Here is an 11,755-nt window from a genome sequence, read left to right on the forward strand (position 1 = left end):
ACAAAAGAGTTGAAAATCTAAACAGACTGGATAACTTGTTTAAAGTCCTTTACCAATGACTTGTGATTATTTATAAGGCAAAGGAAGGTTTGATTAACCACACGTGCCTATTATGATTGGACCCTATCATACAAAACTGTTGAAGACTTGTAAAAGCATTATAACCTACACGTCTGGAGGAGGGTTTATGTGGTGAAATATGAAATATTTCCTTCAATAATTGACATCCTTTGTTTGGGGTTGGTTGGTTAACAAGTAACATACCACACATGGTCGGCCACCAATAATATTAAATCCAAGAGAGCCAGAGTCACGATTAAGGACCAGATTCAGCATTTTAGTCTCTTCACCCTACAATGAACAGGTAAAACAATTCAAAAGGCTAGTAAACACACAAAAAAATGCAAATACTTTTTCTTTCAGTCAGAAAAATTCTTTCATGGATTCTGGATTTTGTCATGCAAAGGGCATGTGCATTTTTTGACAGCTGAGGGCAGGGCACTGTTCCAACCTATGCTGTGTTCACAGGTTCAGAACTCAATGAGCCTTTTTCTAAGAGCTACGTCAAGGGCTCATAGTAATTTGGAATGAATCCTACAAGAGCTTCTCTGAAAACTCATCATCAGAAGAACTGGATGCATGCCTTCCTGTTCTAACCAAGGTCTGTTTGTCAGTTGCATGCCCTTCACGGTGCTGTCATATCCTGTGACTAAGTTGCACTCAAGAAGCCTTATGCCTTGTAATATTTATATAAAAGGAGTCATGAAAGGTTAAAATAGTAAATTTCCTCATCTGGTTCTTGGCGTTTGTGGTGGATCTTGAATCCTTTCTGGACTTGAGTTTCAAAGCAAGCTAACGAACTGATACTTGCTGGTAGACTTTTCCCAAACATAGAAACATGGTTTTCTCTCATTTTTTCTCTGTGGGAAATATGTTTAGTAAACAGGGCCCACAGTCTCTTACAAAATAATTCCTTGTGTTAAAGGGAACATGTTCAGTAGGGAATCCTACCTTAAATGTTATGCATCTGACATAAAGACACAAAGTATCAGCATAATCTGAGTGTGAATACTGAGTTATGTGGGCAAAAAGGATGCTCGTACCTTAAACTATTTTAAAGGCAGGGGTAAATGTTTGCATGAAGTTTACAAATCTGACTCTGGAATGCCTCTTTAAATGCAGCCAAAAGTAAATCTGTTGTGAAAATCCGCTTATGCTGATTCAGCCAATCTCACCTTCATAACTCTTAATTTTAAGCGCATGGATGCTGACTAAGCTTCCAAATATTTACCCCTAAGCATCAAAGCAATTCTGATCCTGTCCACAAATTTGTAATTTATACGATTTTGTGAAATATGCTGGCAGCTGAGTCTAGGGTAGCAACCAATTATTTGGCCTTCAGAAAGATTGTGAAGACTGTTTTTGCAGATCTTTCCTTGGTTTGCTGCCGAGTATTATTTAATTTATTTTTGGATGTATTGCTTTCTGTTATGTTAAAATCTCTTATTGATGGAATAATGGCTTCTTTATGAAATTGCTTGCTTTTGTTAATGTATCCTGTTCTTCTAGTATTTGTGTTGTACCTTGCTCAGCAATGTGGAGAGTAAAAAAAAAAGTTATAAATAAGTATACAATTCTCAGCTTAGACTATCTCATGAAGCAAAAGTCAAATGGAAGTCCTCAGAATGTAACATAGTAAAGGATGACTGTGAGGGAGTGCACAGAAAATTCTCTCAGACTACCTTAAAGGACTGGGCACAGCTGTCCCGCCCAGTCCTCCTTAAGGACCTGCAGGGAATTCTGGGTGAAGGGAGGAGCCTGTCCCCAGAGTATAAGACCTCAGGGCCTAGGGTCTCTGCCCCAGGAAGCAGAGAGGCACATACTAAATGCCAGAATCTGCTATGTCTAAAGGTCAGCTGCACTAAATGTTTTGACCTGGAGTTAAGGTGACTTGCACTGCACATTTTGAGACTTGGAGTTAAATTGTGCTGCCTTTTTTTGTTTGTGTGTGTGTGTGCTTTTCCACTGTAAATAAAGTGCACTGAAGGAACAGCCAGTGTCTGTATCCTTTTCCCTCTGACTGTTCTCACCCACTACGCTTGAGTTATCACAATGATAGAAAGAGACTCAGATGGCCCATCCAGCCTGCCCAGGAGGATTTTTCAGGATTGTAACTGCTGCTCTGTGCATGTTGCCCCAGTGCTTCATAACCATCCTAGCGATCCTTTTCTGTTTATCCCACGCCTTCTTGAATTCTGGTAGGTTTTTTTTTTCTCAACCACCCCCACTGGGAGCACATTCCAGGCATCCACCACCCTCTCTGTAAAGAAATATTTTCTAAGGTTACCCCTTGCAGCTCATGCCTCTCTCCCACCTCCATTCCAGAGTCTACTTTCCATTGAAAGGGGTTTCCCTCTCGTGCATTACCAGTACCTTTCAGGTATTCAAAAGTCTGTATCACCCCTCCTCTCCTCTAGGTTATACATTTTTTAATCCCCCGAGCCTCTTCTCATATGGCTTCTGATGGAGACCCCCCCATACCATTTTAAGTGCCTTTCTTTGGATTGCCAGTGAGCAGTTTTGTACATGGACAGATTGTTACTTTACCTATGAAAAAATTAAAACTATAAAAAAAAAAAAGTATAAAAACAAAATCCTCAACTTGGTAATGCAAATAAATAATCACTGGGCCATTAAACTAGCGCCTCAATATGCTCTTTATAAATCTAAAAGTCAATTCTGGCATAAAATCTAAGCGAGCAATTTCGAAATATATCCGTGCATTTGTAAAATGCATGAGTGCTTTCAGCATGTGCACTGCATGCTAATTTTAAAGGAGAAACAATGCAGGCACCTTCGCCTTGGAAAGTTGTGTAAAGCATGCATAAGAACATAAGAAATTGCCATACTGGGTCAGACCAAGGGTCCATCAAGCCCAGCATCCTGCTTCCAACAGAGGCCAAACCAGGCCACAAGAACCTGGCAATTACCCAAACACTAAGAAGATCCCATGCTACTGATGCAATTAATAGCAGTGGCTATTCCCTAAGTAAACTTGATTAATAGCCGTTAATGGACTTCTCCTCCAAGAACTTATCCAAACCTTTTTTGAACCCAGCTATACTAACTGCACTAACCACATCCTCTGGCAACAAATTCCAGAGCTTTATTGTGCGTTGAGTGAAAAATAATTTTCTCCGATTAGTCTTAAATGTCCTACTTTCTAACTTCATGGAATGTCCCCTAGTCCTTCTATCGAGTCACATCTACTCGTTCAAGACCTCTCATGATCTTAAAGACCTCTATCATATCCCTCCTCAGCCGTCTCTTCTCCAAGCTGAACAACCCTAACCTCTTCAGCCTTTCCTCATAGGGGAGCTGTTCCATCCCCTTTATCATTTTGGTTGCCCTTCTCTGTACCTTCTCCATCGCAACTATATCTTTTTTGAGATGCGGCGACCAGAATTGTACACAGTATTCAAGGTGCGGTCTCACAGTGGAGCGATATAGAGGCATTATGACATTTTCCGTTTTATTAACCATTCCCTTCCTAATAATTCCTAACATTCTGTTTGGTTTTTTGACTGCTGCAGCACACTGAGCCGACGATTTTAAAGTATTATCCACTATGATGCACATTACAAGGAGCTGTCTACTCTGCACCTACTGTTTTGCGCAGGTGACTGGTGGAGTGAGGGGACAAATGGTGTGCATGCATATGAAAAAGAAATGTGCACATGCTCGTTTCCTCCTCCAACTTAAACACGCCCCCCTGGAATGCCTCTTCGCAGCCTGACTTAAAAAGCCCGAGCACTATGGAAGACTGTAGGCACCTTTAGCCAACCAGAGGAGGGCCAGTTAAACGGCTTTCACAATTTTCTCCCCAAGCAATTTTTGCAAAAAGCTGGCAGCGAACGAACAGGCAATCAATTATCCTATGGAATCCAGAGAATAATGCCTTCTGTTCTTCCTTTCCACAAGGCAGCTGGAAACATCTGGACCCCAAGTTTTTAGAACGGTATTTAAGAGACATAATGTTGGACAGGGATCAGATCTGCACACTGATCTGCAGGCACAGATTCTGCATAGTCTCATGCCATGAGATCAAAATGCCACTTTTCAACCTCCTCCTGAGAGCAAACACAGAAGGACTTTTGTGCAAAAGCTTTGGCCGCAAGACTGCCTTTAGTTACTTCATATTTAAACATTTACAGAAATAGCGTACATTCTGCTTCTGTTCCATGTTGTACAGTTGGAGTGAGCAAGCAAGCTCTTTACGTATGTGAAATATTGTGGAGAGCCACTGGAAGGCACGGCGGGTACTGTCACATTGTTCTGGCTTCCCGTGCCCACTGGCGCCAAAAGGTTTCCACGTTGGGCTCCTTCATACCAACTCATTTCACTCACATTTGGGTGCAACCGTGTTAGGGTAGGACCAAGATGCATGAAACGATGAATGGCTTCCGAGTTTCATTACGGAGCATTCAGTTCTAAATGGAAAGGAGCTCGGCCTGGGTAAGACGCAAGGTTGAAAAATGTACAAAAACCAATGCAGAGAAGCAAATCTGCAACTATCATTGGTAGGATTTAGAGGAGAAATTTGTTGAGGTGTTTCAGCTGCCCCATTTAGTAGCTGACAGTTAAATAATATCCAGCCTACAGCAGCTATGAAAGCTCTTACTTACTTTTGATGAGCGATTAAGGAAGAAAAATGGAGTAACGGCAGTTGGAAGTCTCTCTGGTAACTGAGCAATATATTAGACCTAGGAATTTTTCCAGAAGAATAAAATGGAAGCGGTGACAAGAGACACCGGGTGGTACACTGCACTAGTCATGATCCAACCACTGGGAAAAGTCTTCAGCAGCAAACGAATGGGTGCCCTCCAGGGATAGCGCTGAGAATAAAGTCCAACACTTTTTCTTTGAGAAACTTGTAAAACGAATGGGAACCAACGGAGTGCAGCAGAAAGCCCTCCGATGAAGGGCACTACCTTGACTCAATGTGGAAACTGTAATGAAGCAGATAATAGGCACAGGTAAGGCTGCAATCCCAGTTCAGGGTACGTCAACCAACTAAATATCCACACAGCTGGGTAAAATCCAGGACAGCAACGGAGGTTGCCCAGGGTGCAAAGCCTTGGGGGAGGGCAACAAATGACTGAAATGCAAGTATGAGCTGGCAGCGGATGAAAAGCCAGGGAGCGTATCATCATTCTACTACCATCCAGGTAAGGGACTGGGTGGGTGGGGAGAGGGGCAGTGGAAGGAGAGAGCAAGAAAAGACTGGGGGGGGGGGGGGATCAGTGGAGGAGATGGAGAGAGAGTGGAATGGGATCTGGCTAGGGGTAGGGAGGTAAAACACCTAATTATAACTCTGGGGAAAAGCCAGTTCTTGAAGCAGCTGTCCCACCTCTGGTTCTTGATGACATTTAGGGGGCCAATAGTTATCCATTTGATAAATTTCAACCCTTTTTCCAAGTCAATACTCTCAGAATGACAGGTAAACATATTTCACATACTTTGGAATATGGATTTGCTGCAGACTGTAATACCTTTAAAGGAGCAGACCCAAGAACTGGCCGACAAGGGTGAGACACAGTACATGAGTGTTTCAGATCATGTAGGTCCATTCTCTTGATTTAGTCTCAAAAGCTCACATACGACGACTTTGTCGGATAATGAAAGAACAGGAAACAAAACCTGCCAAGAATCCATTTTTTTCCCAGGACTAATTATGGACCTCTGTGCTACGAAGTCTAATGGGTGTGATGAATTGACCTGGCTTTTCCCGTTTTTGCACTGTGCGGGACCAGGCATTTAGCCTGGTCCCCCTTAACTCCTACTGAGGGTGAGAGCTCTGTGGGCAGGACCCTGATGGGAGGGGAATAAGAATGTGAGCCCAACTGGGTTCAGGAAGCTCCTCCGCATTCAGAAGGCAGCTCCTCTAATATCTCTGACCTAACTGGAAGACACTGTAAGAACACTGCAAAGGGAGGAAGTCTCCTGATATGTTGATTGCTGTTAGTGTTAATCGTAGTTAAGTTTGCAAGAAGAAAAGCTGGAGTCGGCGTGTTTCCTGACTCCAGAGAGTGAAGTTTTGCTCAGCCATCCTCACATGGGGTTTGAGTCAATGAGATTCTGATTTGAGCGGGATCAGAATCATAAGGGGATCTGGTTCTGTGAAAGCTAGAGGTCCACTGGAAATTTAACTGGATCCATTTCTCCTATTTCTGTATCATGCAGCACAGTCAGGAAATCAGACAAGCATCTCTCTGTGTGTGGTTCCTTGAAGAGATTATCGCCATGGAAAGTATCCATTTTCAGCCATCAAGATTCAGCCCCAGAAACACATGAAATATTAAACGTGAGAACTAATTAAATACATACACTGCAGGAAGCAGGGTCCTCGTTACTATGTCACTGCACTGAGAAAACCGTTGCTGATGCTACAAGTGCAGTAAAGCAAAACTATTTTACAAGACCGTGCCACGATCCATATTAAGGTCCCTATGGTCAGGAATCTGCTTGTGAAACATGAGTTTAATTTACCTTTCAAGCTCCTGCTCGTACGTGTTTACTGACTGCAATCCATCATACACTAAATCTATCCCAAGCATTCACCTCCCACCTCCAAGCATCCAGCAATCTATGCCAACAGAAAGCACGATGGTAAATCCCAGAACGGTAAATACAAGGACTGGGCCAAAATGTCTCTGATGGACTGAGTTAAGGGACTTGAAATGGTCTTGGGTTGAGCACAACTGCAAGTGTCCCTAAAGCCAAGGGAGAGAGACAACTTGTGCATTTTTTCAGATACTGGCACCTGGAGATCAGTTACAGAACAGCACTGGGGAAAGAAAAGAGCCGTGAATAAGAGGTGGTCACTGCCGTGCTGCAGTCCTTGCTTTTTATACTGCAAGAGGGTGGGAGAAAAGCGGGGCAGTGCGATGATCCTCTCGAGCTGGCTGGGAAGGCCTAGAGAGAGCCGATTTGTAATATAAACCACTGAGCAAAAGCAGGTGACTTTTACAGATCAAATTATCATTCTGAAAAAGAAAAAGCAAAAAGGTGGAATAGTATCAGGGCTAGGGCACAAAAGTCAAACTGTAACTTGTCTCAGATTCCTTAATGTCGCAGACAGCTTGTTTCACCAAGGCAGAACAGAGTCTGTTAAAGCTCCAGTTCTCCAATAACGCAAACCCAAGATCTCTGTTCTGTGGAAAGAGGAAAAAAAAAAAAAAAGGTACAAAAAATGACGTCCAAACTCCGACAGAGTTTGAACTTTGAGAATCCCCATCTGATCCAGACTAGAACAGGAAGGGGGTTTAGCCTGTCCAGATCACCCAAACTTTGAAGAGAGCAGATCTAACCAGGCCTGACTCAGCCGTTTATATTGTTGCTCCCAGGCTGGAAGTCAGACTTAGCAGACTGCAGAGGGGAGGCCTTCCTACATTACTCACAGGTCTGAATCTCTGAGCCAAAGGAAGAGACCTGGATGGGCCCTGGGCTCTTTTATCTGCTGTCATGTTCTACATTTCTCTGTTTGGCAAATGCCCCCCCTGCTATGTCCTGCCTGCGCGGCCTGTGCTGCCCAGTATCTCCTTGATAAGGCTCAGCCAGGGGCCAGAGGTCAAGATCTGTAGCCCATCCTCATAAACCTGGAAGAAATAACTCTTTAAAACACAAGCAACTCATTTAACTGCTGATGGGTGTAAACCCCTAAGTATTAGCACGACACAAGCCTGAGCACATCAGTCAGCTCTGGGTTGAATACACTGAAATTATGTTTTAATGCTACACTGATTAAAAACGGCATTTTACTGAGGCCTATGCTTATTTTGTATTTGTGTTTAAAGGTTTAATATCTTTACTATCTTTATTATCTTTCACAGTTACTTAATTCCCAAATGCATCAGACTTGCAGAAAAACCTATTGATTGTATTTGCTGGGGAAAAGGGAAAGGGGGGGACACTTAGTTTTTATGCCTGTAATCAGTCACACAAGTTAAGTGTGATGTACTACAGTGCATCTGGATCTCATGCCTTCTAGACTAGAGCAGAGTGTTATTTTCTGTAATCACTTATTTTGTTTAATTTGCAGTTTCTCGTTAATAGTGTCTATGTATATTAAAATACAAATAACAGTAGATTTACATAAAATAGGCTTACAATCACTGATAAAATTTAAAAAAACAAGATTTAACAACATCATTGACCATAAAAGGATCTCCCCACGCATTACCAGGGAAACATGGTGTTTAGAAAATAATCCAATTTTTGAGTTATTGACCAGGCTAAAAAAAAATAAATATTCACATCACAATCTTTTATATTTGCGTTTGTGATATCAGATACATAAAAAAAAAAAAAAAAACCCGGATGAATTTTTTTCCACCTTGGCAAAGATATCCTATGTGCCAAGTTTTAGCCCTGTGAAAATCTGTCCAAGTACCGGAAAGAGAACTGAATCTTACAGCCTGGCTTGGCAGCAAGCTATGATCAAGCAGTGTACGGAGCAGACTTCTCAATTTCTGCTGCTAGCTGTGAAATGGAGCTAAATTAAATAAAAATTCAGGGTATCTGCTTAAAAGAAAATGATGAAAGGTAATTGGAAAACTGTTAAATTTGTAAAAAAAAAAAAAAAAATGCTTGCAAGCTTTTAGGGCTACACCTCAACTTGGAGTAGAAGCATGCCGGGTGGGGCCAGGGTGCTGGAACCAACTAAATGCTATAAATGTCACTTTAACACTTGCCTGTAGCAGTGGTTCCAACCTCTGTCATTCAATGGGCCACATTAAGGGCAAGATTTACTGAGTTATTTTCCCATAGACACAGAACGGGCAAGAAGCCTTCATGAATCAGAGCCCTAAATCAGCCAAGCCACCAAGAACCACATGATAGTGCTGTCACAATTAAAGTCTTTCATTTGAAACGTAAATTCCACTTTATGGAGTGGTTTTCTTTTTCTCTTTTTTTTTTTAATTCAGGTCCGAAAGAAACAGATAGTCCCCTTCGCTGGACTATCGCTCTGGATAGGGGCAACGCCTCACTGGAACTTCGCGGGCGTACTTTACAGTCTATGCTGACCTCATCCATTTTTAAAACACAAGGAACCCAGGCACATTGAGTTTGGAAATTAGTGTGTTATGAGGCTAAAAGTACACTCCTGCACTTACACCGCATTAAAGGATGACGTGAAGCATGCACACTAGCAGCACAATCCTTGACGTGCAAACTTTTTTTTTTTTTAATTTAATGGAAATAGTTTCCGACCACGCCTCCGCAAGCCCCGCCCCTACTCACAGAACACTTCTTTCCTATGCAGCCAGAAGTACGCACAAACCGGTACTAGCGGATAAAGATCCACTTAGCCGGATATAGCGGGGGGGTAGCGTAACTGACTATAAATTTGAATATAGCTGTTAAGATTAAAGTTATTTGGGTACACCTACCCGCATAACTTTAACGGAGTATATATACTCAGTGGGAGACTCCTGTCAAAAGGTTTCCAGCTAACTGTTGCTGAATAACTTGACCACTCACCAAGGACCTCTCTATTTTTACTGGCAGAAAAGGCATTAAAGCTTTTGAAAATGTATGCCTTAGCTCAGTGTCAAAATGTTATTGCCTTTAAAAAAACAAACTCCCTACAGTTAAACACAAGCCCCAGTGACACTTTTCTCTGAATAAAATCTGCCCCCTCAGCTCTTGCTTTATAAGGCAGGCCCTGTCTTTTTTAGAGCTGGTGTAGCTGTAAATATTTGTCCTTTAGCCAGAGCTCGCCAGCTGGCCCACGCTGCAGCTGACAGACATGTCTGTAGGCAAGTGAGATGTTAAAAAAAAAAAATTCTGACCACTCACCAGACGGACCAAGTGCAGAGAGGATAAAGGTAAATTACATTTAAGTTTGAAAACAAAAATAGCTGTTCACCACAGGAGTCCAAAAGTCTGCCACTTGGAAGCTTTAGTTTCAGGATTTGGTGTCATGCTGCCTTCGCGTTTGACATTACTTCCAATTCACTTTCAAAATCTGAAGCCAGAAAGCGAACGAGATCCGTCCCTACCTACCTGACAGCCAGAGATAAAGGACTCTGCTGCCAAGAACTATTCTACAGGTCCCCGAAGTTAGGAGGCCAGAACGGCAAAGCACCTAATGAAGTTAATGACAAATGCTCAGGGAAAGAAAGAGCCTTCAGAAAATGAAATCTGAAAAACGCAAGGAAAGAGCCCCTACTTTAAGATCGCCCCCTCCCCGAGACAGCTTATTTCTCTTTTGAGGGCCTCGGTCCGGCTCTGCTCAATCATTTAGCAAGGGGGGGGGGGGTGGCGCGCGCTCCCAGGAACCCCCCCCCCCCCCTCCCTCCCTCCCTCCCCCAGTGCATCCAGCAGAATCCCACACGGACCTCCCCGAGTGACTGCTTCGGCTTTTTCCATTTTCGGACGAGCGCCAGAGCCTTGACCGGTGTCAGCCTCCGGTCTCAAAAATCAAACGGCCCAGCCGATGAAAAATAAAGATGTTCCCAGTCCCAGCATCAACTTTGCCTCCCTCTTTTTTTTTTTTTTTAAACAAATTGCAAAAAAAAAAAGAAAGAAACGGAGATGACTTGTTGGAGGGCTGCAGCACCAGGACCCTTCCTCTCCCCCTTACCTTGGAGGGGGAGGCCAGGCTCTTGGTGAGGGAGTCCAGCCTGGCGCTGTACTCGGTGAACTTCTTCTGGTAGCGGAGCGCCGTCATCTGCAGCTCGTTCTGCAGCGCCGAGAGCCGCGACAGCAGCGACTTCTCTCTCTTGCCCGAGCGGACGCTCTGCTTCTTCAGCTCGGCCTCCAGCGCCGCCACCTTGCCCTGCAGGACGCCGCCGTGCGCCTTCAGCGCCCGCGAGCAGCAGTGGTCGCCCAGCCGCCGCTCGCGCTGGATCAGCGGCAAGCCGCAGCCCCGCTGGCAGACCCCCGCCGGCCGGTACTCGCAGGCTTCCCGCATGTGCGCCTCCACGTCCTTCAGGCTCAGCACCTCGCCGCAGCCCCGGTGGCGGCACTTGGCCGGCGCGTAGTCGCACGCCTCGGCGTGCTCGCCCAGCTGCTGCAGCCTCACCACCGCCCGGCAGCCCCGGCCGTGGTGCTCGCACTTGATCTCCAGCTTCTGGATGAGGTTCTTCAGCGGCAGCACGTGGTTGAGCTCCTTGGCGGAGATCGGCCGGCACTGCGCCGGGCAGCTGCCCTGCTGCACGACCCAGGGCAGGACGCAGCCGGCGCAGAAGACGTGGCCGCAGGGGGTTGTGAGCGGGTCCTCCAGCACCCGGTTGCACAAGTTGCACTTGAAATCGGGGTCCACCTCCCCGCTGAAGCGATCCAGCTCGAACCCCATCTTCGTGGGGAGGGGGTGTTTACCGGGTCCCTGCGAAACGATGCCCCCAAACTTCGGAGCTCCTTCCAGTTGCTTCAGCAGCTCCTTGACCACTCATTGGAAGCGCTCAAACTGGGATGTCTACCGACTGAACTAATTCCCTAAGACTTTCTTGCAAATCCTGCAGGGTACTCGTCTACCACATTTGCTCTAGTAAGCGCGCATTTGGATTTTGCCATGGGCAGCCGCACACTGACTCCTCCCCCAACCTCACTCACAGGATGAGGCAATGACTAAAATGTTTATTCTGTGATAAATACTCCAGATGGGAAAACTTCCCTAAATCTAAGACCGTGTCTTTTCCTCTCATTAGTGTACACTAATCTCTCATTGCAAATCGAGCGTCCGGTTCAA

At 44.7% G+C, this 11,755-nt stretch overlaps 1 protein-coding gene across 2 annotated transcripts in view; it reads right to left on the minus strand.

The window, feature by feature from the left end:
* PDZRN3 (PDZ domain containing ring finger 3) overlaps positions 1–11,553 on the minus strand; it is a 395,777-nt gene extending 384,224 nt beyond the window's left edge. Inside the window, exons 1-2 of one of the 2 annotated variants that reach the window (XM_029601101.1) lie at positions 10,649–11,553; positions 265–351 (exon numbers count right to left, since the gene is read on the minus strand). In XM_029601101.1, coding sequence (XP_029456961.1) covers positions 265–351; positions 10,649–11,362 — 801 coding nt within the window. In that variant the 5' untranslated portion in view covers positions 11,363–11,553. The remainder of the gene's footprint in view (positions 1–264; positions 352–10,648) is intronic. The other variant, XM_029601102.1, reaches the window with a different exon arrangement.
* Between the last annotated feature and the right edge of the window lie 202 nt (positions 11,554–11,755).

Source organism: Rhinatrema bivittatum, chromosome 4 (genome assembly GCF_901001135.1).
Source record: "Rhinatrema bivittatum chromosome 4, aRhiBiv1.1, whole genome shotgun sequence".
Classification (NCBI taxonomy): domain Eukaryota; kingdom Metazoa; phylum Chordata; class Amphibia; order Gymnophiona; family Rhinatrematidae; genus Rhinatrema; species Rhinatrema bivittatum.